The sequence below is a fragment of the Mus pahari genome, chromosome 6 (assembly GCF_900095145.1).
Source record: "Mus pahari chromosome 6, PAHARI_EIJ_v1.1, whole genome shotgun sequence".
Lineage (NCBI taxonomy): Eukaryota > Metazoa > Chordata > Mammalia > Rodentia > Muridae > Mus > Mus pahari.
This window is the reverse complement of record NC_034595.1, coordinates 46,240,598-46,265,612: the sequence shown is the minus strand read 5'-3', so window position 1 is coordinate 46,265,612 and position 25,015 is coordinate 46,240,598. Positions and strand designations below refer to the sequence as shown.

Sequence of the window (25,015 nt, the reverse complement as noted above, 5' to 3'; positions counted from 1 at the left end):
TGGAACATTCAGATGGTATCCCAGTGCTGAGAGGGGAAGTACACACCACCTCCTAACCCTAAACCTAGCTATTTCCAATTGACAACTACTTTCAAAGGAAAAATTAGTTTTCTCTAATGGAGCCCTACAGGGCATACAAACCACACTATAGGGAAGCCCATGTCTAGAAGATGACTGTGGTAATTTAAGTATGTTCGGTCCATGGAAAGTGGCATTATTAGAAGGTATGGTCTTATTGGAAGAGGTGTAACCTTGTTAAAAGAAGTGTGTCATTGTGGAGGCAGGGCCCTGAGGTCCCATATGTATGCTCAAGTCTGGCTAATGCGATCCAGAGTCTCTTCCTGGCTGCCTTTGGAGAACAGTCCACTTCTGCTGCCTGCAGATCAAGATGTAGAACTCTTGGATCCTCCAGCACTATGGCTGCCATATGTCCCACCATGATGGTAATAGACTGAGTCTCTGAAACTGTAATCCAGCCCAAATTTAATGTTTGCCTTTACAAGAGTTGCCTTGGTCTTGGTTGTCTCTTTACAACAACAAAACCTTATCCAAGACAAAAATTACCTAAACAACGCATTATGAGCAAAACTTTTAATTTTTTGAAAATTTGCTCATAATGCTTTGTTTGGATTTTTGTTTGTTTTGGGGGGTGTTGTTGTTTACATACTTGTCTTTTGCTTGTCTATTATGGTTTCCAATTTTGTGTTTTTTTTGAGTTTTGTGGATGTGTGTATATCTCTGAGTGGGTATGTGTTTCTTACTTTTTTTATTTGTTTTTTCCTCGTGTTTGCTTTGTGTTATTTTGGTTTGTTTGTTTTGGCCTGTTTTTTTTTTCTAAAGAGAAAGAGAGAAAGAAGGCATGGAGTTAGATGGGTGGGAAGTCGAGAAGATCTGGAAGGAGACAAGGGAGGGAAAACCATGATCAGAATATACTGCATAAAAGAAATCATTTTCAATTAAAAAAAAACCCTAATGTCTAGAATGAGCATATAGCCCTCAATATATTACAAGATCTTTGCCATGACAGCAGAGTATGTTACTCATTCATGGGTTGCTCTTCTTAATGTAGGATTTAGAGGAGATAATGTGAGGGTCTTACATCATCTGACCTGTATATAGTTCAGTACACATGGTTGGACAGTTTTGTAGGATAGGGGCTATCCTTGGCACTCAGGTCTAACAACCCCAATGTGATGGCAAATTCCCAACCCAGCATTGTAGCACTGCCCACACAGAGGAAGGTGGTGAGACTGGAGGGAGTCAGTATCTACATTTGATGACATTTATCAAAGATGGCAACATACCAGCCAGGAAGGGGTTAAGCCCTGGAGTAAAACCCAGTTTTCAGAGGCAGACTGCTGTAGTGAAACCATCCTACGGTGCTAAGCAGACTGAAGAATGGTTCTTACTTGGAGCACTGTCCCATCCGGCTTCACTAGGGTCATTTCTTCACTAGTAGGTAGTGGCCAGCCAGAGGCTTTGCAAATGGGGTTAAATTTTCCACTGTTTACTTCAATGTGATCTGGCAAATCCTCTATCTGTGGAGTCATCCTTGGCCTGCCTAGATTTGAGAAAAAAAATTAAAACAATGTGGTGTAATCTTCAGCATAAAAGCAATAGCTAGTCTAGTAGTCACTCACCGTGATTAAATCAATCATTCACTTTACAAAATTCACCATCACCTGGATGATGGGTCTTTGAGCATGTATGTAAGAGATTATCTTGACTGGGTTACCTGGTGTGAGAAGACATACTTGGTACACTCCCAGTGTTCCAAGGGAGGCTGAGCAGGGGACAACCAGCTGAGCACTAGCATTCATTGCTCTCTGGGTCTTGACTCTGGTTGCAATGTGACCATCTTCTTCAGCTCGTGCTACCTTGACTTCCCCACCGTGATGGGGAAGAGTTCCTTGAACTCTGAGTCAGAATAACCCTTTCTCTCTTAAGTTGATTTGTCAGAAGATCTTATCATAGCAACAGAAAAAGAGACTAAGGAAAAAAAAAAGACTAAAACCTAGTGTATCTGAGAGCTTTATAACTATTTTAATTTATCATTGCTTAATAAATTTGAGGATACTATTAATATCTCTACTTTGCAGAAGAAGGGACTGAGCCTCAAAACCTAAACTCAAGCCCATGTCTTCCTGAACCCAAAGTGCAGTGCGCGGTCTTCTGCCATGGTGCTGGGCTTCCTCAGTGGACTTGGAAAGAGAGGAAGAACCTCAATATAAAATGATCATCATAACCAAACCTAGTTTTTAATCTCCATCTTACTTTTTAAAGTGATTTATAAAATCAATCAATCAATCAATCAATCAATCATCAAGTTCCTCAACTCAGGAAACAGCCACACCGTGTTTCTCATCAACAAAATGGCCCTCAGCATGGACGTATATGAGGTCTTTTACTAGTTGAGAAATCTGTAAGTGATGTGTAAATAATAAGAATGGAGTGATTTAAATTACACAGTTATGTCACAGACATAAGATAAACTCTCCCAAAGCAATCTCTAACCAACAGTCAAATCAAAAATGGTGCTGCCGTATTGAACAAAGATAAAAATTTCCCAGTATTAACAAAAGCAATGATGGTGTTAGGAACTCATGTGCCTAGTAGCTGTACCATTGAGAATTAATTGACTTTTAATTAAAGTACAAGGTCTTCGACAAAAAAACGAAAATTCTGATCATAACTAAATACAGAGATGTTGTTAGCATCATTGGATTTTGGTTTAAGTGTATTCCCAAAGGTGTCTGCTCTGGTAATTTGACCTTTAACATGGCTGTGTTTTGAGGTGCTGGAGGCTTTCATAGATGAGACCTCTATGTCAGACAGTCAGGCGACTGGGTCATGTCCTCAGAAAAGATTAATGTAGTCTTTACAGGAGCACAGGTAGTTCACTCAAAAGTAGATTAGCCTAAAAAGAATAAATCTTGTCCTTCAATCTTCCTGGTGTCCTGTTACATTGTGTGATCTCTCCTATAGACAGTCTTGTTGACTCTCTCAGCTATTTCATCAAAAGGACAGAAAGCTAAGCCAGCTGCCTTGTTCTGAGCAAAGACTGAACTGGAAATGTATTTCTTTCTAAATTACATTAACCCTTGTAAAATGTATTACATGCTCTCTGTCTAATATTTTTATGTGTACAGGTGTTTTATGTGTTCCGGTGTTTTATGTGTATGTCTATGAAGATCTCAGCAAGTATTTGGTTTATTCAGAAGTGAGGGTACTATGAGGCACCTGTGCTGGTGTGGATGAGAATGACCCCCTTCCCCATAGGCTCAGATGTTTGACTCTGAGTTGTGAAACTGTTTGAGAAGGATTAGGAGTGTCAGGATTAGAAGTTAGTGTTCTAGTCCTCATTTCCTAGAAAGTCTCTTAAACGTTTTCAGTTAAAGAGAAGAACAACTCAAAAAGAAAGAGGGCATCTGCATCAGTTATATTAGAGGTTGGGATCTCTGAGAGGGGTGTCCAGTTTGGTATGGGTGGCTAGGAGATGCCAGAGGAAATGTGTCACTGGTAATGCCTTTGAGGTTTGAAAAGCCTCTGAGACATCTCCAGTGTTTTCTCCTCTTTTTGTTCACCCCACCTTGTTGTCTCTATCTCCTGCTTGTAGATCAAGACAATAGCTCTCAACTGCTACTCCAACTATCTATAGCCAAGACTTTCCATTGCCATCAGAGACTCTAACCCTCTGGAACCATAAGCTAAATTAAACATCTTCTTTTATAACTTGTCTTGGTCATGATGTCACATCACAGCATTAGAAAAGAAGCTACTACAGATCCTTAGGAAGAAGTATAATACTATTTGTTGTTTGATTTTGGGGTGTGTGTGTGTGTGTGTGTGTGTGTGTGTGTGTGTGTGTTTAAGACATAGCTAGAGGGTGTTAGCATGCCAGGGTAAGAATTCCACCAGTAGGGCTCTCTTCAGACATGCTGAACATGACCCTGACCACAGTGTTACCTTGCTTTACCTTCTTTCTCACACTGCAGCCCTTGCCAGCCTTGAGAGCAGAGGCATCCCTGGAACCGATCACATATCTCTTCATTGGTACAGTGGCACCTGAGCTTACAGTCTGGTCCATAGTAACCAGATGGGCATGCTGGAAACAAAGATGTTATAAACTTAGTACAGAGAAAAAGAGAAAGCTAAGGCTCTCAATGGCTAATTTTAGTTTCCTGCCATACTATCATCTTGGCTGAGTTGTATACAGTAGTGTGCCATTTGTGAGATGTACTGAGATTTAAACTTTAGTCAATCTTGTTTCTAGAGAATTCAGTAACTGTCTACTAGAACATATTTCACAGTACAATATTCCAAAAAAGACTACTTGAAATCAGGGAAGAATGTGTGCGGGCAGAGGAAGCCAGGGGGCTTTTAAAGGAGAAGTGAAATTTGGAAGATAGGAATGATGTGTTTCTCATTTTTCAGTTTTTGACTTAAGTGTTGGGTATGATTGACACCATGCGAGAGGATAAAAACTCAAAAGAAAATCTGTTGCCCCATTAGCTTGGCAAGTTGAAGGAAAGAGCCAGTCACTGGAAAGAGAAAGGAAATTAGAAATTCTGAGTTGGAAAAATGCTCAGATCTTTGACTGACCCTTGAACCACAGGCATGTTCAACCTACTCAGGGAAGCCCTGATAAAGATGAAAAAACCTGAATAGAGTTTGGCCTGATGACTAAGAGTCATAGCTGTAGCTCGAGTCTACTAAATTAAAACAAAACAAAGTGCGCATTCCTCCTAAGGAATTTATCATACGCCAGAGCCCCCACAATATAATATTAGGTACTCATGATAAAATTTCAAATTACTCAACATAAGAAGTGATAGAGAAATGTGTTCATTTTTAAAAAAAAAAAAAGAACAAAAGAAAAGAAAAACTGAGTGGCAACCAACCACCAGGACCCAAAGTTACAAAAAGGAAGACAAGATTTTAAAATCAGTTTTAAGTAATTGTGTTCAAAGAAAGTACATTCACAACAATGAGGAATTTCAGCAAAAAAATATAAAAGCACCCCCCGCACACATCTGCAATGGGAAAACAGCAGTGATTATTAATCTCAATTGTCAACTTGATGGAATCTAGAACACCCGGGAGATGATCCTCTGAGCATGTCTGTGATGGATTATGTTGATAAGGTTAAACCAGAGAGAAAGACCTACTAATTGTGGGTGGCTTCCTCCCCTGAGCCGGGATCCTGGGCTACATAAAAAGGAGAAAGTGAGCTGCACAGAGCCATCATTACTGCTTTCTGACTGTGGATGCCATGTGACCTGTTGCTTCAAGTTCCTGCCTCCTGATGTCCCCACCAAATGGAATATACTCTTGAATTATGAGCCCAACCAACCCCTTCTTTCTTAAGTTGCATTTCTTAGGGTATTTTTCCAATTCACTTTACATCCTAATTTTAGCCCCTCTTTCTTCCCCCTTATGCAGTCCCTCCCTCTCTCCTTCTGTTGTGAGAGGGGAACCCCCGCTCCAGTACCCACCCACCCTGGTATAGCAAGTCACTGCAGGACCGGCATATACTCTCCCACTGAGACCAGACAAGGCAGCCAGTTATGGGAACAGGATCCACAGGCAGGCAATGGAGCCAGTGTAAGGCCTCACTCCAGTTGTTGGGGAACTTGTATGAAGACCATATACAAGCTGCATATCTGCTACATATATGCAGGGGGCCTAGGTCCAGCTCATGTTCACTTTTTGGTTGGTGGTTCAGTCTCTGGTCACCCCCAAGGGTCTAAAATTGATGACTATTGTTCTTTCCATGAAGTCCCTGTCCTTTTGGGTCCCTCAATCTNCCCCCCCCCCCCAGCTCTTCCACAAGATTCCCTGAGCTCTGTCTAATGTGGATCTCTGTATCTGTTTTGGTCAGCTGCTGAGTGGAGCCTCTCAGAGGATAGTTATGCTAGGTTCCTATCTGTAAACATAACAGAGAATCATAGATAGTGTCAGAGATTGGTTCTTGACCCTGGGATGGGTCTCAGTTTGGGTCAGTCGTTGGTTGGCTACTTCCTCAGTTTGTGCTCCATCTATGTCCCTACACTTCTGGTAGAGAAGACAAATTTTGGGTCAAAGGTTTTGTGGGTGGATTGGTATCTTTATTCCTCCACTGGGAATCCTGCCTGCCTCTCCGTATAGAAGCAGATAGGTTGATCAACAGAATAGAATCAAATACTCAGAAATAAACCTACACAACTATGAGCACAGTGGTTTTTGACAAAGAAGCCAAAACCATACAATGGAAAAAAAAACCCATCTTCAACAAATGTTCTGTCAGTCTTCATGTAGAAGAATGAAAATATATGCATATTTATCATCCTGCACAAAGCTCAAGCCTGAGTGGATCAAGGACCTCAACATAAAACCAGATATACTGAGTCTACTAGAAGAGAAAGTGGGAAATAGCCTTAAACACATTGATTGGTACAGGAGACATTGAACAGAATACCAGTGGCTTAGGCTCTAAGATCAACGATTGATAAATGGGGCCTCATGAAACTGAAAAGCTTCTGAAAGACAAAGGATACCATCAATAGAACAAAACAAAAGCCTATAGAATGGAAAAAGATCTTCACTAACCTTACATCTGACAGAGGGCTAATATCCAAAATATATAAAAAACAAAAGAAGTTAGACACCAACAAACTAAATAATCCAGTTTAAAAAATGAGGTACACAGCTAATTAGAGAATTCCCAACAGAGGAATCTCAAAAAGCTGAGAAACACGTAAAAAAATGTTCAATGTCCTTAGTCATCTGGGAAATGTAAATTAAATTGACTCTGAGAGTCTACCTTACACCAGTCAGAATGGCTAAGATCAAAACCTCAAGTGACAGCAGATGCTGGGGAGGATGTGGAGCAAGGGAAACACTCCTCCATTGCTGGTGGGAGTGCAGACCTGTACAACCACTTGGGAAGTCAATCTGTAGATTTCTCAGAAAATTGGGAATAGTTCTACCCATTCACACACAAACACACACACACACACACACACACACACACACACACCACAAAATAAATAATGTTTTAAAAAAACAAATAGTGTTTTAGACTTTCAAATCCTTTGACATTTACACATCTGACAATTAAGTAAATGACAAGCTGAGTAAATATAGAAAAAAATATGTCAAACTACAAATAAGAGAATTTATGATGCTATTGGTTTTCTTTCCTTGTCCCTTACTTTCTCCTTACATTGTTTCTGCCATTCCATGAATTTCTAAATTCTGCAAGCTCCTTCGAGGGCAGCAGGGACTGCTCTGTTCTTTTGAGAGCTACTGAACTGCCAAGAACACTAACAATCTGTTAGACAATGAACAGATTCTGTCGACCAGCTGTCCTTGTTTTGGTCAACTATAGAATTACCTTTACTTAAAAACTGATTTATAAACAATATTATCCCTTGACTTTCTGGTGGATACTCTCAACTCAACAACTTGTTCAGTAGAAAGGTTATATTTTCAGCGTCAGTCAATACAGTCTCTATTAAAGCTCTAATGGAATGTTTTCATTGGAGCAAAAAAAGCAAATGTTGCTTTCATATAAAAAAAAAATCAGATCAACTAAAGACACTGAAAAAAACAATACCAGAGGTAGTATACTACTTATTGACTTCAAAATAAATATATAAATCTATATTCAGAGTATTCAAAACATTTTAGCATCAAAAATAGTCACATAGACAAATGTACAGAAAATCCAGAAACAGATCTGTATATTTACTGTCAATAATTCAGTGAAGGAACCAAAATACACAATGGAAAAAAAGATAGTCATATCAATAAATAATATGGAAGAAACATAAGCAGCTACAAGTAGAAGAATCAAATGCATTTGTCATCCCACTCCCAATATAAAAATCAACTAAATAAATGACTTAAACCCAAGATCTCAAATTGTAAAACCTATTAGGAGAAAACATAAAAGAAAATTTTCTTTTTTAGATCAATTTGGGGAATGATCTGGGTATTATCCTACTTCCTGTATCCCAGGAAACAAAAGCCAATGAACCAAATAAGAAAATTTGCACCAAACCGAAAGGCTGCAGGCAATCAGCAGAGTGGAGGACAATCAGTGGGCTGGAGGAAATTGCTGTGGGCTATACATGCTATAAGAGTTTCTGTCTAGTACATAGGAGAAGCTCAAGGAGTGGGAGAGCAAGAAACCCTGTTTTTTTTAAAATAGGCAAAGATGGAGCAGAAACTGAAGGAAAATCCATCCAGTGGCTGGCCCAACTTGACACCCATCCCATGGGCAGGAACTAATCCCTCTAGATTATTAATGATGCTATGTTGTGCTTGCAGACAGGAGACTAACATAGCAGCCCTCTGAGAGGCTCTGCCCAGCAGCTGACTGAGACAGATGCAAATAGCCACAGACAAACATTGGAGAGCGGTCAGGGATGCCTATGGAAGAGCTAGGGGAAAGACTGAAGGCCCTCAAGGAGATGAGGAAGACCAATTGTGTCAACTAACCTGGACCCCTGGGAGCTACCAGAGACTGAGCCACCAACCAAAAACATACATGGGCTGGTCCAAGGCCCCTAACACATGTGTAGCAGAGAGCTACCACATCTGGCCTCAGTGGGAGAGGGTACATATAATCCTGCAGAGACCTGATATACCAGGGTAGGAGGGTACCAGGGGAGCTGTCATCTCAGAGGCTGAGGGGAAGGGGCTTAGGGAGAGGAACTCTGAAAGGTGGGACCAGGAGAAGGTGCAACATTTGGGATATACATAAATAAATAATTGTAAAAAAAAATGGGTAAAGAACCTGGGTTGACATCTCTTAGAGGATATTTAGATGGCCAATATGTACACGAAAACATATTTAATAGCACTGGTCATCAGAGAAGGACAATGGATGTGGTCCAACTTGCACATGGCCCTGGCTATGATCACTAGCAGCCCACAGTCAGACAACTTCAAGGAAACACAAATTAAAAACTCAAGAGCCATCACCTTGCATCTGTTAAACTGGCTAGGATCAGCAAAAGATAGCAAACATGGGTGAGCATAAAGAAAACACTAAGCACTGTTTACAGGCAGGCTACTGCCCCAAACAATGTGGACGATCCCTACAAAGACAATCACACAATTACCATAAGATACAGAAACTCTACACCTGGAAATAAAATATGTTTATATGTGGAGAGGTGGGAGAGAGGAGGAGGGAGGATGGAAGGGAGGCAACGTGGATGAGTTTAAGTTGAGTTATCCGAGTTGAATAAACCAGGCAGAGAAGGGCAGGTATCTTTTGCTCTCTTCTGTAGATGGAATCTAAGGAACAGAAGCCTCGTCAGAGGTTTCCAGGGATTGGTGGGGGCAAGTGTGGAGGTGTTAGTCAAGGATACAAAGTTTCAGTTGTGCTGTTTAAGGACCTTCTTAGAGATACACTGTGACAAGTTCAGGCAGGTATCCATATCATAGACTTCAAAATTGGTGGGCGTAGATCTCAAGTGTCCACACCACACGCACAAAGAGTAAGTCTGAGATAAAGGATTTGTTAATGAGTTGGGCAGTAGCAATTATTAGTTCTTGAGTAAGATCCCTGAGTAACAGGAGTTAACTTTATTTTGAACCTTAAATCTTATCTGAATCTGTCCTGAAGCCTGATTTTTATGGCATAAGGCAAAATAAATAAATAAATAAATAAATAAATAAAATCTGTCTTAATTTTTGTCTTCCAAGCATCATCTAAAGCTCAACAGCAACGTAGTTGCCTAGAGATCCAATATAAACGCCGAGCCATGCAAGTTAGAATCCATGTTTTAACATGATCCCTAGGTGACATGCATGAGAAGCATCTACTCCCATATCCAATCTCACTCTCCAATATAATGTCGCTTTCATTTAAAAAAAAAAATCTGTGACTTAAATTCCTGCATTCAACAACAGGTAAGCAATCCAATGCATCCTGCTGTCAGCCTCTGGACACCAGCTGCAGTTTCCCCTGTTCCCCATGTAAGTGGTGCATACCTTCATTGCACTGCAACCCCCTCCAGCCTGTGGCACAGGAACACCCATAGGGGTCTGGGAGACAGAACACATAAGATTTGCATCCCTCTGGTCCACTACACCTCTCTTTACAGGTCCTGCCAAATGTGTGCGGCTCACAAGCTGTGGGAGGAAACAACACAACGGCTGATTCAGAATCAAATCATACGCCCTTGAAAGGCTAGACTCTACTTTTATAAGGTTTCTCCTAGACAGGGGAATTCTAACCTGAAGGCTGGCAGAGAGAGGGCCACACCTTCCTGTATGATCCTCTTTCTAAGAGAACAAAACTGCATCCCAAAGAAGCCACCACTCAGTTTCGTGGGTTATGAACCTGCACGTTGACTGAAGCCCCACAAATTGATGTTTTTGTTATAACTTTCCAGTAACTTTGCAGTAAATAACCTTTAGAAAAAGTATCTAGCCAACACAGTGGTCCCTTCTCATCTATGTTCAAGCTGTTTAGTCATCAAGTAGAGTCACTTACCTTTCTCACACGTTCTCCCCATAAACCCAGGAGGGCAAATGCATTCCCCGGTATCTTCATGGCAGACACCATTGTTCTTGCAAGTAGTACAAGGACGGCTACAGTCAGGCCCCCACTTCTGAGCTTCACATCCTATTGTTAAAACAAAACAAAGAAACATGGAGGTGGAAAGTATATTCACGCAATGAACTGTTACTGAACAACTAATAGGTGACAGTCATTTGAGCGGGCAAGGAGAATGAAGACAAAATATAGTCTTGTCACTCTAAACACTGATAGTGTGGTATGGAATGAGATAGTTTTAAACAGTAAATAATGATATAGACGCAGAGACAAGAAGTACCAAATCCTGCCTTGCTAACAGAAAAGTACACAAAGGAAGGCTTTCCACGAGAGCAGGACATAAACTGTACAGGACCACATAAGCAGCAAGAAAAATAAGGCTAGACAGTGTGTCCCAGGCTGAGGCACTGGGAAGGAAGAGACTTTGGCATGTTCGTGGCATTGTCCAAGATTTTAAAAAATGGATACCCTGATCAATGGTGTCTCCATCACCAAGGAACCTAACAGAAACAAACCCCAGACCCACAGCCAGAAAACCCACGCATCGACTCAGCCTGGAGTAGATGGAGGAGGGCTAAAGCCAAAGAGGGGGACAGCCAGTGGGATGCACTATTTCCACTGGAAAGTATCTAAGAAACAAGAGAAACAAAAAGCAAGATATGCAGAACTCAGCTCAAGGCAGCAAAATGCTTGCTAGAGCTTCCCTCGTTGCTTCCAACACTTGGTGGTTTTAGATCGTTAATTAGACTAAAGAATAACTTGAAATATACAGAAAACTCCGGAGTGCTGGTATGGCTCTTTGTGGTTGAAGTTTTGGCTTCATTTCTCATCTGTAGGGAACTAGTATCATTGTCTCCAGGCACTTGGATACATGCCTGCAGCTGATGTAACCTCAAACCCTCATTGGCAAGAACGCCTGGCTATCAGTATTTTCTCTAAAATAATCAGGAAAACTATCAACACATACCAGCCTCAATAGATAAAGTCGCAAGATGTCTGAAAGCTAGAAGTTATGTTCCTTGGCATATAACAGAAGAAAGACTGCATAATTGGTAGGAGCCAGGCTACTAGGCTCTTACACACAATAAGTATAAAGTCAGATAATTTAAGTGAAACAGGCTCCTCCTTGTACATGAAACTGCTCTCTAGCCTAGCATCCACCTGTTGATATAGCCCAGCCTCAGCCCCAGTCCCAGGAAGAAGAATAAAACTCCGGAGGATATCAGGGGTGGTCTCTTAGGATGGGGAAGTTCCAGTTTGTTGATAATCAAACAATATTCACTTCTGTAACTTCATTTTTAAGCTTTGTGATGCTATATTTTAAGAAGCCATATATTATTCATGGCATGCAAAGGAAAATAAAATCTATGTTATAAGAAATCTTGTCATGAAAAAAAATGTATACTGAAAAGCAATCTATAAACATACCAGTGGGGTTTCTAATAAAGCAACATCTGTTTTTATGCTTTAATTAATACGGAAGAGATGGCCTTGTGACTCCAGCTTCCCTCAGTAAACATCAAACAAGTCATATTGAGTAGCTGTTTTTAAACAGGGTGAACATAGCTCCACTCAAACTTCCTTTGAATGACTTTAGACACTAGTGTGCCTCTCCAATAGCTTTGTTAATATGCTATCACAGGCAACAACATATTCTCCAAGCAGAAAACAATACAGAGTGGGGGGAAAGGGGATCTTTTGCTTTAGGGGAAAAAGCCAGATGAGCTCCAAATTCTAATCTCTATTCATGTTTTGATATATACAAAATGCTGTAAACTTGATTTGGTAGCTTCATTCTATATGCCTAGCACAACACTTGGAAGTCTAAATTATGAGACTTTCATGATATATTTGTTTAAGTGTTTAAAGAATTTTTTAAAAACATTTTCCAGAGGACAGTGTGATAGATTAAGAAATTTCTTACACTTGTTTCTTGGCACACTGATCCTAAAACCCTCAAAGTAATAAACACCTTTTGTGTGCTAATGAGAATGCTTCTGAATGCTAATTATGGTGGTAAAGGGTCCCTTAACTAACTTTATGATAAGGGTCACCAGAAACACAAAGGAGACTTGGAGACTTGGGACAATAGTCCCAGCTCTTATCTCTGGAGAGGGCTAAGGGCTGAAAAGCTAGGGCTAATGGTTGAAGAAGACTGAGGGGACTTCTGGATAAGAAGGCTCCTGGAGAGTGCCTGGAAGTCCTACCTCCCCATCCCTGCCCCCTTGCCCTGGGTACCTTTGCCCTGTGACTGTTAATCTGGATCCTTTTTAGTATTCTTTATAAAAACCTAAATTATTTCTCTGAGTTCTGGGAAATGGCCTAGCAACTCACCAAAGCAAAGAATGGAGGCTTGAGAAATCTTGATTTATAGCTATTCAGTCAGGAGCATAGGACACGACCTGCAGTTCTCGACTTGCAAGCAAAATAAGGACAATTATATGTAACCAAGGCCTTACCTGTGGAATCTGACACTGTCTCCAGGTGGAGGCAGAACAGAGTTAAACTGTAAGATTAATTAGTATCAATTAATTAATAATTAAGACGATATACAGGTAATATCTTCTGGAGACTTGCTTGGTGTTAGGGGAGCCTACACACTAACATCAGAAATTAGAAATTATGTGTTCAAGTTTGAGTTAAGAGTAGGAAAACCCTTGTTTTTCCCAGTCTCAAACAAATGAGCATTAGTCTAATGATGTTTCTGCTCCAAGACAGCATACCCATTTATCCCAGATTCTGAGTCCTTGAGTATATAGCATTATATCAGACAAGAGCTACCTTAAGAAATGAGTGCAAACTGCTTCTTATTTTTTTTTTACTTTTCTTTAATATCTCTTTTTAAAATTTTTTTATTATTATTTTCTTTATTTACATTTCAAATGCTATCCTGAAAGTTCCCTATACCCCCCCCCNCCCCTGCTCCCCTACCCACCCACTCCCACTACTTGGCCCAGGCCTTCCCTTGTGCTGGGTCATATAAAGTTTGCAAGACCAAGGGGCCTCTCTTCCCAGTGATGGCCGATTAGGCCATCTTCTGCTACAGTTGCAGCTAGAGACACAAGCTCAGGGGGTACTGGCTAGTTCTTATTGTTGTTCCACCTACAGGGTTGCAGCCCCCTTCAGCTCCTTGGGTACTTTCTCTAGCTCCTCCATTGGGGGCCCTGTGCTCCGTTCAATAGCTGACTGTGAGCATCCACTTCTGTGTTTGCCAGGCTCTGGCATAGCCTCACAAGAGGCCGCAATATCAGGGTCCCTTCAGCAGAATCTAGCTGGCATGTGCATTAGTATCTAGGTTTGGTGGTTGATGATGGGATGGATTCCTAGATGGGGTAATCTCTGAATAGTCCATCCTTTCATCTTAGCTCTAAATTTTGTCTCTGTACCTGTATCCTTTCATGAGTATTTTGTTCCTTACTCTAAGGAGGAATGAAATATCCACACGATGGTCATCCTTCTTGGTTTTCTTCTGTTTTGCATAATGTATCTTGGGTATTCTAAGTTTCTGGGCTAATATCCACTTATCAGTGAGTGCATATCTAGTGACTTCTTTTGTGATTGGGTTACCTCACTAAGGATGATATCCTCCAGATACATCCATTTGCCCAAGAATTTCATAAATTCATTGTTTTTAATAGCTGAGTAGTACTCCATTGTGTAAATGTACCACAGTTTCTGTATCCATTCCTCTATAGAAGCAAACTGCTTCTTTACCTTCTGGCCTCTCTCCTGTGTAGTGGTGTAAAGGGGAAATTGAAGGAGAATTTGAGAAGAAGTAACTGAAAAGCTAGACATCAAAAACTGAATACTACAGACTTGCTAACATCCTTTAAAGATGGGTCTTAAATGAACCCTGTGCAAGAAAGCCAGTTTTGGGAATGGGGGCAGATTTCTCTGGAGTCAAGTTCAGACAATCCTGCCTATATAACACCTTACTTTATATCTTTTGAAGTGTCTTGGCATGGGGAATAAACTAAGTTAACCACACTTTTCATATTTCTATCATTATACTGTAATGTTGAATTATCGAATTATATACATACCTGCTCTGACTGAGAATTACCCAAGGGCTATGGGTTTATTGTGTTATACTCTGTCTTTAACACCAGTGCTATTCAATACAGTTAATACTTTTCAAAACACTGCATTACAGAGATTTAGGCCCGAAGGCCTGAGTGATTAATAACACAAATCAAACATGGCTGGGGGGAATTTGAGGCAAGTCTCATGCTTTCAATATGTCAATTGCTCCATAAAAATTACTGATGCTGACTCCTTCCACCTTGATGATTATCCTACAGTGAACAGGGATGTTTTCCCTAGTTCTAGCTCTTGCAGTTTCACACTACAGAGTCAAATGCTCTAGAATGCATGGGACTTGAAAGAAATTATGTTTACCTAGGAGCCCAGATGACCCAACTCATTTTCCTGTAATCGTCACAACCCATTTTCCAGAGAAACCATCCTACTCAGTTCAATTCCACTTTCTAATGGGGGATGGTCCTGCAATACAACTATGGCTTCTGTTTTATGGCTCTACTTTTGCCTGTGGCTTCCTGGTTTAGGCTGATTGACATCTATGTATGTTAGACCAAGCTAATTCTTTCTACTGAAAATATAAAACACAGAGGTAAAGAAAGCATTGTGAACCTTAGCCATGGTAACAACAACCTCCTAGATGGAAAGCTTAGACCATTTAGCCTAACCCCACTGTACTGGCTGGTTTTGTGCCAACTTGACACAGGCTGGAGTTATCACAGAGAAAGGATCTTCAGGTGAGGAAATGCCTCCATGAGATCCAGCTGCAGGGCATTTTCTCAATTAGTGATGGGGTGGGGAGGGCCCCTCCTAGGTGGTACCATCTCTGGGCTGCTAGTCTTGGGTTCTATAAGAAAGCAAGCTGAGCAAGCCAGGGGAAGCAAGCCAGTAAGTAACATCCCTCCCTGGCCTCTGCATCAGCTCCTGCTTCCTGACCTGCTTGAGTTCCAGTCCTGACTTCCTTTGGTGATGAACAGCAATGTGGAAAGTGTAAGCTGAATAAACCCTTTCCTCCCCAGCTTGTTCCTTGGTCATGATGTTGTGCAGGATAGAACCCCTGACTAAGACACCCACTACTTCTGAACCCCACATCTTCCCTAGAACATATCTTGTCTGCAACTTGCTTGTCAGCCTTTCTACCATATTCTCGAGAGTGCTCAGTACCTTGCCTGCTCTCCCTCCATCTTGCTTAGGTAGCATTGCAGGTTGCCATAACTTGAAGCTACAAATAGTAACAACAATCTCAGTATAGACCAGTGGTCTCTCAGTCACTTACTCCGAACAATCAGCCTGGTGAAGGCCGAGGTGAACAGGTTTCCTCCAATGTACCTGGCCGAGTACACACCAGCATCCTGGGGCTGAGCATGCGGCAAGTGAACTTCTAAAATATCAGGTACTTCATGCCGGGGCACTGAGTGGATGAAGGAACCTGGCAAGGAAGGAGAATGAAGGAAAAATGTTTGTGTCCAAACACACCTATTTGTTTGTTCTTATAATCAAACGCCCTCACAGTCAGACAGTCTTGCACCTTCCCTGGTTGGACTTGAAACTCTACTTATATGTTACCATCAGCTTTTATTGTATGTACTCGCACTTTACATGTGTGTGCATGTATGGGCATTTTTTTTAAATGCCTACCTCACTTTGCTTGATTAAATAACCAAATGCCTTATCTAAGAGGGCTTCTGTTAGACACAGAATTTGACAAGGTTGGGTCACAGCAGCTTTTTAGACAACTACCCTTGAAATGGCAATATGACAATATCTAATGTGTTAGTTATCATCCAGCATCTCGTGGCCGGAGGTAATAGGAGATGAAATAGACTTACCATTTTTGTAAATCACTGCATCTTCTTCTTTAATTAACACTTTTTTGAAAGATATGTTCACATTATCTCCCCTGTCCACAGTCATAGTTAAAGTAGCAGGTAGGAAGGACGCTTTTAAAAGAAAAAACATAAATAAATACATAAATAAATAAATATGAATTCACACATTTTCCTCTAATAAACACTAAATCCCAGTGGATGAGACCCTGCACACACCAAGAATCACCTGGGTTTTCTGATAAGAAGAGCAATAGTACATAATAGACTATATGAGCCTTTTAAAGAATCTAATGAAAGGAATATTAAATACAATTATATATGATAATTATAATAATTCTATCCTGTAAATGGCTTGGAAAGTGGGGACATTATGATGATTGACACCTGCCACTATACTATATCTGGATATTAATTATAAACCATATTATCTATGAATCTGCTACCCTTCCCTAACCCCTACTATATTTACTCAAAATGTAAAAGGATTCTAATGGAATATGAATCCTCAACATAGAAAAGACAGTAACATTTGCCTACTCACTTTTCTTTAGGTCTTTTTATGTGGTGCTGGTTGTTACTTTTAAAAATGGTAACTGCTTTAAAGCACTCCAAACAAGGAGGAATGGATATAATGCTGCACTTGTTCATGCTATAAAGACTAAAATATAGAAGAGGATAGACGCGAATGCTTTACCCTCTACTCCTTAATTAACATGTATGAACTGATTCAGTTGTAGAACTGGCCAGCACTGAGGGAGAAACAGAAAGGATTCTGTATTTGGCTTCTAGTACCACCGGTGACTGCAGGCTGTACCGCTATGTCAAGCTTGGAACACAACATTGCCTCAGTTGCTCCGTTTACTGGAGAAGATGTTTGAATGAAAGTATCTAACATTCTTCTAGAACCAAGTGTCTGAGTACCTTTAGTGTACACCATAACCTGCAGAGAATGACATTCCATGGAATTAGGTGTGTGTGTGGGGGGGTATCTTTAGGTAGTGTTAAATCAGTGTTAAAGGTAAGCAGGTTAACACTACGAGGAGATAAGAAACACATACAACCTTCCTAGAGGACAAGAAATGATAAATGTCAACAGAAGACTCAAAAAGAGAACAGATGAGGACAAAGAAAATCATGGCACAAAAACTACAAATAAAGTGACAGGTGATAAACTAAATGCATGTAAAAAGATAGGGAAGGATACATATATATATATATATATATCCTGGTACTGTTTCATTAACTATACATGAAATAAAATGGTCGTATTATCTTGAGAATAAAGCAGTAGAAAAATATGTACTAAACTAACTAAAAGAAACTAATCTTTTAGTACTTACATTGGGAAAGTATTTTTAATGCTAGAAGTATTTAGGAATCAAGGTAGTCTTTACATGGTGAGACAGAGCCATCTAGTAAAATCTTATTAGAAAAATCTCACACCTGGGGCTTGTTTATGTACTAACCTGAGTCCTTCAAAACCCATGAAAGAAAACACTAACAGTAAAAGGAAGGAACTGACAGGTCTCCTGGCAGAGTGGCAGCTTTCTGAAACCAACTAATCAAGCAGAGCAAAAACTAGCAAGGAAAAATGGAGACAGCTTGAATAATACCTCTAAAGACCTTCAGAAACTCATGGAACCAAACCCCTGCTACAGAACACACCTGCATAAATAAAAGACTCTCTGATAAGAAACCACCTAAATCAGACATCAACAGCAGAATATCTTGGAAAAATAGCAAAATCCCTACAGCATTTTGGCCCAGGACCAAGTCTTAAATGAAATTGAAGTCTTCAATGTATCAGTTGATCAGTGTCTTAATTCTTGTTTTATCCTTGACTTTTGGATGGGGGCTGGATTGTAAACTTTATCAAGTGTTTTGTGTATCTCTCTAGCTTGGACAGCTACCTTGTGGTGGTGGTTTAAATATGCTTGGCCCAGGGAGTGGCACTGTTAGGAGGTGTGGCCTTGTTGGAGGAAGTGTGTGTTATTGTGGTCATGGCAATTAGACCCTTCTCCTAACCAAGTGGGAGTCAGTCTTTTCCTAGTGGCCTTCAGATAAGATGTAGAACTCTCAGCTCCTCCTGAACCATGCCTGCCCGAACCGCCTGGATGCTGCCATATTCCCATCTTGTTAACAATGGGCTGAACCTTGAACCTGTAAGCCAGCCCCAAATCAATGTTGTCCATGTAAAAGTTGCCTTGGTTATGGTATCTGTTCACACCAGTAAAACCCTAACTAAGACACTCGTGAAAGCAGGAAGTGCCTCTGAACCACACTGAGAAGGCTTTGGTGGTACTTTTGAGGGGTGAGGGTGGAGGATTTGGGGGTGGGAGTGGAGGGGTTATGTTCTGTGGCTGCTAACTGAAGAAACTGACCTCTCCTGTCAGGTCTTCCTTGTACGGTCTTGCCTTGGATGTGTTTGATGCCCAGGGCAAACAGGGAGGGAGCAAAGTATAGAGCAAGCAATAGAGAAGCAGTGTATGAACAGTGGAAACACACAGCCTCAGGCATGAATCTATCCTCGGACACTCACCAACTTCCTCTGCAAATTCCAGCTTTCTCCTCTGTAATCCAGAAGTTCCACCATGAAGGTTGTTATGAGTGTGAAGTGGCAGAAGCCAAGCCTCAAGGCACTCATGATGTCCTTGCCAAATAACAATAAATGACATCACTGGAGTGATGAGTCTGTTGTGTGGGTGTGATTGGCGGGGACTAAAATGGATCACCATGCAGAGAAGGAAATCAGGGACAGGGGACATAGGTGTGGACGGGAGGCTTTAGAGAGCTCCTTCTTCTCATCGTGACAATTTGACATCTAACCTAACATGCCAAGTTCTCCCTGACTGTGAGAGACTCTGTGAGAATATTTCTGATCACTTCATCTTTGTGACTTTCTCTGCAGTTTGTTTATGTTTTCTCCCCTTTGTGTGGAGATTGTTTAGCTGAGCGTGGGACTTCTCACTGAGCATTGTGTTCAGAAAGGAACTCCGAATCCTCGTAGGCTCCATTCCAATGTAGCTTTTTCCCCCATGATTCAGGGACTCTTTTATTATTTCAGACTTGGTCTCTTAGCCCCATGTTTTCTTAAGGGCACCTTCACACCAAAGGTCTGCGACTGACTGCCTGCATGAATGGCTCCAAGCTGGTCATTCTTTGCAAAGTACCAGCAAAGGAGTCAAAGTGTGTGCTGGACTTCAGGCATTTGGGAGCTTGTTATATATTCATCGTGCACTTATCAAGGCCATATGACTTGCCTGGATCACAAGAGCAAGCACCATTTAATAGTGCTGTGGGCCAAACACTGATCTAAACACATTATAAGAGTTTGTTTTTCATAATATTCCTATGACATAAGCACTGCTATTATCCCCATTTTACAAATGAGACTAAGGTTCAGAGAGTTTAAGTAATCTAGCTCAAGGTCACACATAATTCCAGGAAAGTCAGGTTTTTTCCTCTTGTTTTGTTTTGTTTGTTTGTTTGTTTTAATGAGGGAGCTGTGGTGGTTTGAATAGAAATAGACTCATGTATTTGAATGTTTGGCCTATAGGAAGTGGGATTATTTTAAGGTGTACCCTTTTTAGAGAAAGTTTGTCACTGGGTGAGGGGTTGTGGAGGTGGAGGCAGCCTTTGTGGTCTTAGAAGCTCAAATCAGCCACCTGCTGCTGCCTTCAGGTCAAAAGATAGAACTTAGCTCCTTCTCAATCATTACATTTGCATGCCTTCTGTCTTGTTTCCTGCCATGATGATAACAGACTAAACCTGTGGAGTGTAATCCAGTCACAATGAAATGTTTTCCTTTATAGGAGTTGCTGTGGTCATGGTGTCTCTTCACAGCAGTGAAACCCTAAGACAGGAGCTCACGGGTTATATGTTAGTGTTCACAAGACTTCTCAGGCCAACCACTTCATTTTATCAATGAGGTTTCTGAGAGCCCTACACTGGAAGATGACATGGGTAAGAACACACTTCATTTGTTCACTTAAGAGCAGGAGGAAAAAGCAGATGAGAGCGAGCAAACATTATATGCAAAGCTATTCTCGTAGATGGAAAGAGCTGAGTTCTTTTTGGGTGGTTTGTGTTGTTAATGTTAATGTGAGAGCAGAGACACAGGCTCAGGACCGCACTCATCCACCTCAGCTTGTGTTCTCTAGTCTGCATCCCGACCCCCATCACTCTTGTCTGAGACAGAGATTGTATCCCTTCACTCAACTCGTTTTCCTTAAACCTCACCAGCTCCTACTCATCCATCAGTCTGTGTTTGTGTGCCTACAGGGTCTTACACATCCTGGAATCCAGGTTAGGTGGCTTCCTGGTGACTCTCCAAATACCTTGCCCTTTCCTTGCCACGGCCTTGCTTTCAGGATATGACCCCTGCAGCTCCACTGAGGCTCTAGGAGGGCAGGACCACATCCGTCTTAAAAGACAGAAGCTGCTGATAGCTGCAGCCAGGCCTTGCAATCTCCTAGGTGCAACACTGAGAACAAAACAAAATACGAACAACAAAACGATGAGCTAGCTCCCTGTTGTGATGGGGTCTTAGTGACACTCATTATGCATTCGGGAAAGACTAATTTCCAGATGAGAAATTAGTAAAGTTGCCAGAGAAATTTTTTCTGGAAAATCTCTAATATATGAAATACTCAAAATAATTATAGGCAAATATGGATGTGGGCTGAGGCTGGGGGTCCCTCAGTAGAGGGTTTCCCTAGCGTGCACAGAGCTCCGGGTTCAGTCCCCAGCACCACATAAACCAGGCATGATACTGTACTCTTGGAATCTCAATAATTGGGAAGTAGAGCAGAAGTTCAAAGGTCATCCTTAGCTACATACTAACCTTGAAGCCAGCATCGATTTCATAAGATCCTGTCTCAAAAAGAAGAATAAATTTACGTATATGATTTCAACTATTTTTCCTGTCTTTTAAAAAATATTCTAGATGTGTTTTTATTATTTAGATACAGATGACTCTACTATATCCATTCTATAATCATGATTTGGCAGTTTGGTGTTCTATTGTAAAGTCAGTTGTCAAAATGAAACTAGGAAAAAAAAAACTTCCATTTCTTCTCCTGGTTCATTCTGAAACAGATCTTTAGATCTAAAACCGTTACAAATTTTATCTGTAACTCACCACCCAAAAATGAAATCTCTGTGGATGTTTGAGCAGAGAGCTGTTGCTTGTTTTGGATGGTGATTTCATTGATTAAACAAACAAACAAACAAACAAACAAAACCATTTGGATTGTTGGGGCGTGCAAGCCACTTTAAGCCGAGTTTGGCACATCTCAAATGGATTTTCCACTTCCTCCCTAGTTGCATAAGTTAGCAGCCAGGGGAATGAACATATCCTTATCATTCGGTGTTCCTGGACAGGCCTGTGAGTTCCCATGAATGTGAGTACATGTATGCAGATGTGTGTTCTGGTATGCACTCACATGTGGGTTCATGTGTAGACAACTACTGGAGCTATTCCTCAGTCCAGAAAAGAGCTGTCTGATCTTTTCATTGAAATATGGTATATCATTCACCTGTAGCTTAAGAATTAGCCTAGGCTGGCTGGCTAGCTATCCTCAGGATTCCTACCGGCTCTGGCTAGCTATCCTCAGGATTCCTACCAGCTCTGCTTTGCCGTCCAAGATTTGAGACTGCAAGCATGATTTTTTTTTTTTTTTTGCAAGAATTCTGGAATCCTTGTAATCACAGGCGAGCACTTTGCTGACAGAGCCATCGCCTTAGCCCTCCCTAGATACTTTACTATGAAGCCTAGTGGCAGTGGTGTAAAGACATAGCTTAGAAAGTCTTTCTGATACCACAATCCATACTGCTTTCTCTATGACACATGCTGTGCCCCGCCCCCACCGAGTGGCCAATAGGAAAGGCAGACCAGTCACCAGTCGAAGATGTTCTTACTGTCCAAATATAGGTGGAAATGTGTCACCTCTTTGTCTGTTTTCTATGTGCTCCACAATTAGGACACACCCTAAAATCCTGAGTAAGAAAACTAATTCCTGGGTGTGGTGGTTCTTGTACTTGGGAGGGTAAAGAAGGAATATTGCCAAGAGTTTGCAGCCGGCCAGGGCTACATAGACATTGTCTCACAACAAACTGTTGCAGAGTATTTGGCCACACCTTGAACTTCAAGATTGTGGTTTTTTTGTGTGTGTTTTTTGTTTTTTACTGAAGAAAGCTGTTTATAGTTGTAGTGTGGCTCAGCCTTAGCACACATCTTTTATCCCTCTGGTTGGAATATAAACACACCCTTAGAACACACTTTTAATGTGAAACAATGGAGGAAAAGTTAGTTTGTAGAAGGAAGCGCCCATATTTGAAAGCGGTATCTAATTGAATGGCAGACAAAATGACAAATCAGAGAAGAGTTGACAGAATAGGATATGCCCAATTCTCATTAGCAGAGAGAGGAAAGGAAAGCAATGCAAAGACGGTGGGGCCACTGTACAGAGGCAGGTTCAATAGAGAGAACAAGAGAGACACAGGTGAAGACAGAAGGAGCCATAGAATGAGACAGAACTAGAAGATCTGAACGCATTGCTAGAGTTAGTTTGAGGTCAAGTAGAGCAATTCAGGAGTGGCTCAGAGTGAGAAGCCAGATTGAATCAGTCAGCTTGGAGAGGAGTTTGAGTCAGAACAGCTGAGTTGAACCAGCCAGCTAGAGCTCAGAAATAACTAGAAAGGGCGATCTTAGTCATTGATAAGTCTCAGAGGCTGAAAACATCCTAGGCCTAGATTAGATTGTATGGAAGCCAGAAGCTTCTTGGACTAAGCCTAGGTTAGCAGACGGAAGCAGTAAGCCTCCAAGATGACACCCAGGCAAACCAAAGCTACTTCTACAACAAACAAAACACCAAAATAAAAAACAAACAACAGCAAACCACTAAAGTACTACTCTCTCATGTGCTATAAGAGCAGTTGAAACTTGACTGTGAACCAGATAGTGCTAGTCATGTCGAAGCACCTCATTTGATCTTCAGCAGCACCTGGAAACCATCTTCATCCTCCTTGATGTTCAAATAAGGAATTCCTCTGACTTTAACTGAAGAACCTGTCCTGACCAGAACACCTGGACTTAGACTACCTGGCTGTCTTCCAGTCTCACATCTCCACTCTTCTGCTCTTGTTCCTGGTAGGGCTTTTAGTAGAAACCTTGAACCTTTAAAGCCAGTGCTCAGACTGAAGAGAGAACTGTTAACACTGAGACTGCTGTACAAAGGTCTATGTAGAAGCCATGATCATAATTTCTGAACTAGGGACTATGAAATCCCATTTCTACTGTTTATAAGCAGCTTATGTTGAGTTAAGTTACTTTATACAAGTGTTATATAAATCAGTGTGCTCCTGGGATCAAGCTTCATATATACATAGAGACAGACAGGTATGTACATATGTACATAATCTTATTTAAAATTTAACATAACAATGTAGGTATTATTATACCCATTCCACAAATAGGGAGAAATGAGACCAACAGAAGTTAACTAGCTTGTTTCAAGCTGTACAGCTGATGAATGATAAAGAATTCAAATCTGGAGGATATAAGTGTAAAAGTCACCCCATCTTACTATTGCTCACCATCCAAACCTGCCCTGTGTCATTTAACTGAGCTTAAAATATCCTGCACCTCTGGGAGCCAGGTTAATGGTGTGGATGTCTCATTAGTGATAGTTTGTAACTCCCCAAACTCTGTTCAATATGCTCTACATATTACCATTCATATTTCATTAAGAGTGACCTCAAGATAGCCCCCAGAGGGAATGTTGACACTTTACACTCTAAGTGAATGGGGCAGAAATCTCAGATGATCGTCATTAGGAATGTGGAAACTCAGCAAACGACACAGGCTTTATACAAATCAAACCCGAATGACATGTGAAAAATAACAGAGCTGCCCATCAGCCATGATAGCTTTGGCACACCTCATATCCCTTTGTTCAACCTCTGCTCCCCCTGTGGAGAGCTGCAATCCTGGGAATGTCTGCCCTGAGCTTTTCCCACTTGCCCTGATGTCATTTAAAGGTGAACAGTATAGTTTTGCTTAAAAAAAAAAAATCCTTTGTTTGTGAGGAATTGAGATTTTTATCACTTTTGACCTTAAATTGAGCTTTCTGCCTCCAAATATTTTACTTAGCGAACTTAGCAAATTCAAAGGAATGATTTCAGGTGGATGTCAGAGAGGGGCTGACCCTGAACTCTAGCTACTCAGGGTATAGTCTGTGGTAGAGTAGGCACTTGTCTCTGGGCCCTTTGATTCCAACACAGGAGTCCCAGGGCTTGCTTAGCAAACTTCTGAGCCAAAGTCTCCATTTGAAAGAGCCACAGGTGACTGTATACACCTTCAAGGATCTAAAAGGCCCTGCAAGAGCCAGTGAGATGGCTCAGCTGGTAATGGCAGTTGCTGCCAAGTTTGGCCACCTAAGTTTGATCACTGTGCAGATCAAATGTGAAGCGAGAACACCAACTTCATAAAATTGTCCTCTGACCTCTATACCCATGCTGTATGCTCTCTCTCTCTCTCTCTCTCTCTCTCTCTCTCTCACACACACACACACACACACACACACACACACAC

General features: G+C 41.1%; 1 protein-coding gene across 2 annotated transcripts in view; it reads right to left on the bottom strand.

Moving 5' to 3' along the window:
• Tek (TEK receptor tyrosine kinase) overlaps positions 1-25,015 on the bottom strand; it is a 114,340-nt gene that overhangs the window by 46,700 nt on the left and 42,625 nt on the right. For both annotated transcript variants that reach the window (XM_021199778.2, XM_029539965.1), the window contains exons 3-8: positions 16,423-16,533; positions 15,870-16,022; positions 10,493-10,624; positions 9,988-10,128; positions 3,977-4,105; positions 1,410-1,561 (exon numbers count right to left, since the gene is read on the bottom strand). In XM_021199778.2, the coding sequence (XP_021055437.1) occupies positions 1,410-1,561; positions 3,977-4,105; positions 9,988-10,128; positions 10,493-10,624; positions 15,870-16,022; positions 16,423-16,533 (818 nt within the window). The remainder of the gene's footprint in view (positions 1-1,409; positions 1,562-3,976; positions 4,106-9,987; positions 10,129-10,492; positions 10,625-15,869; positions 16,023-16,422; positions 16,534-25,015) is intronic.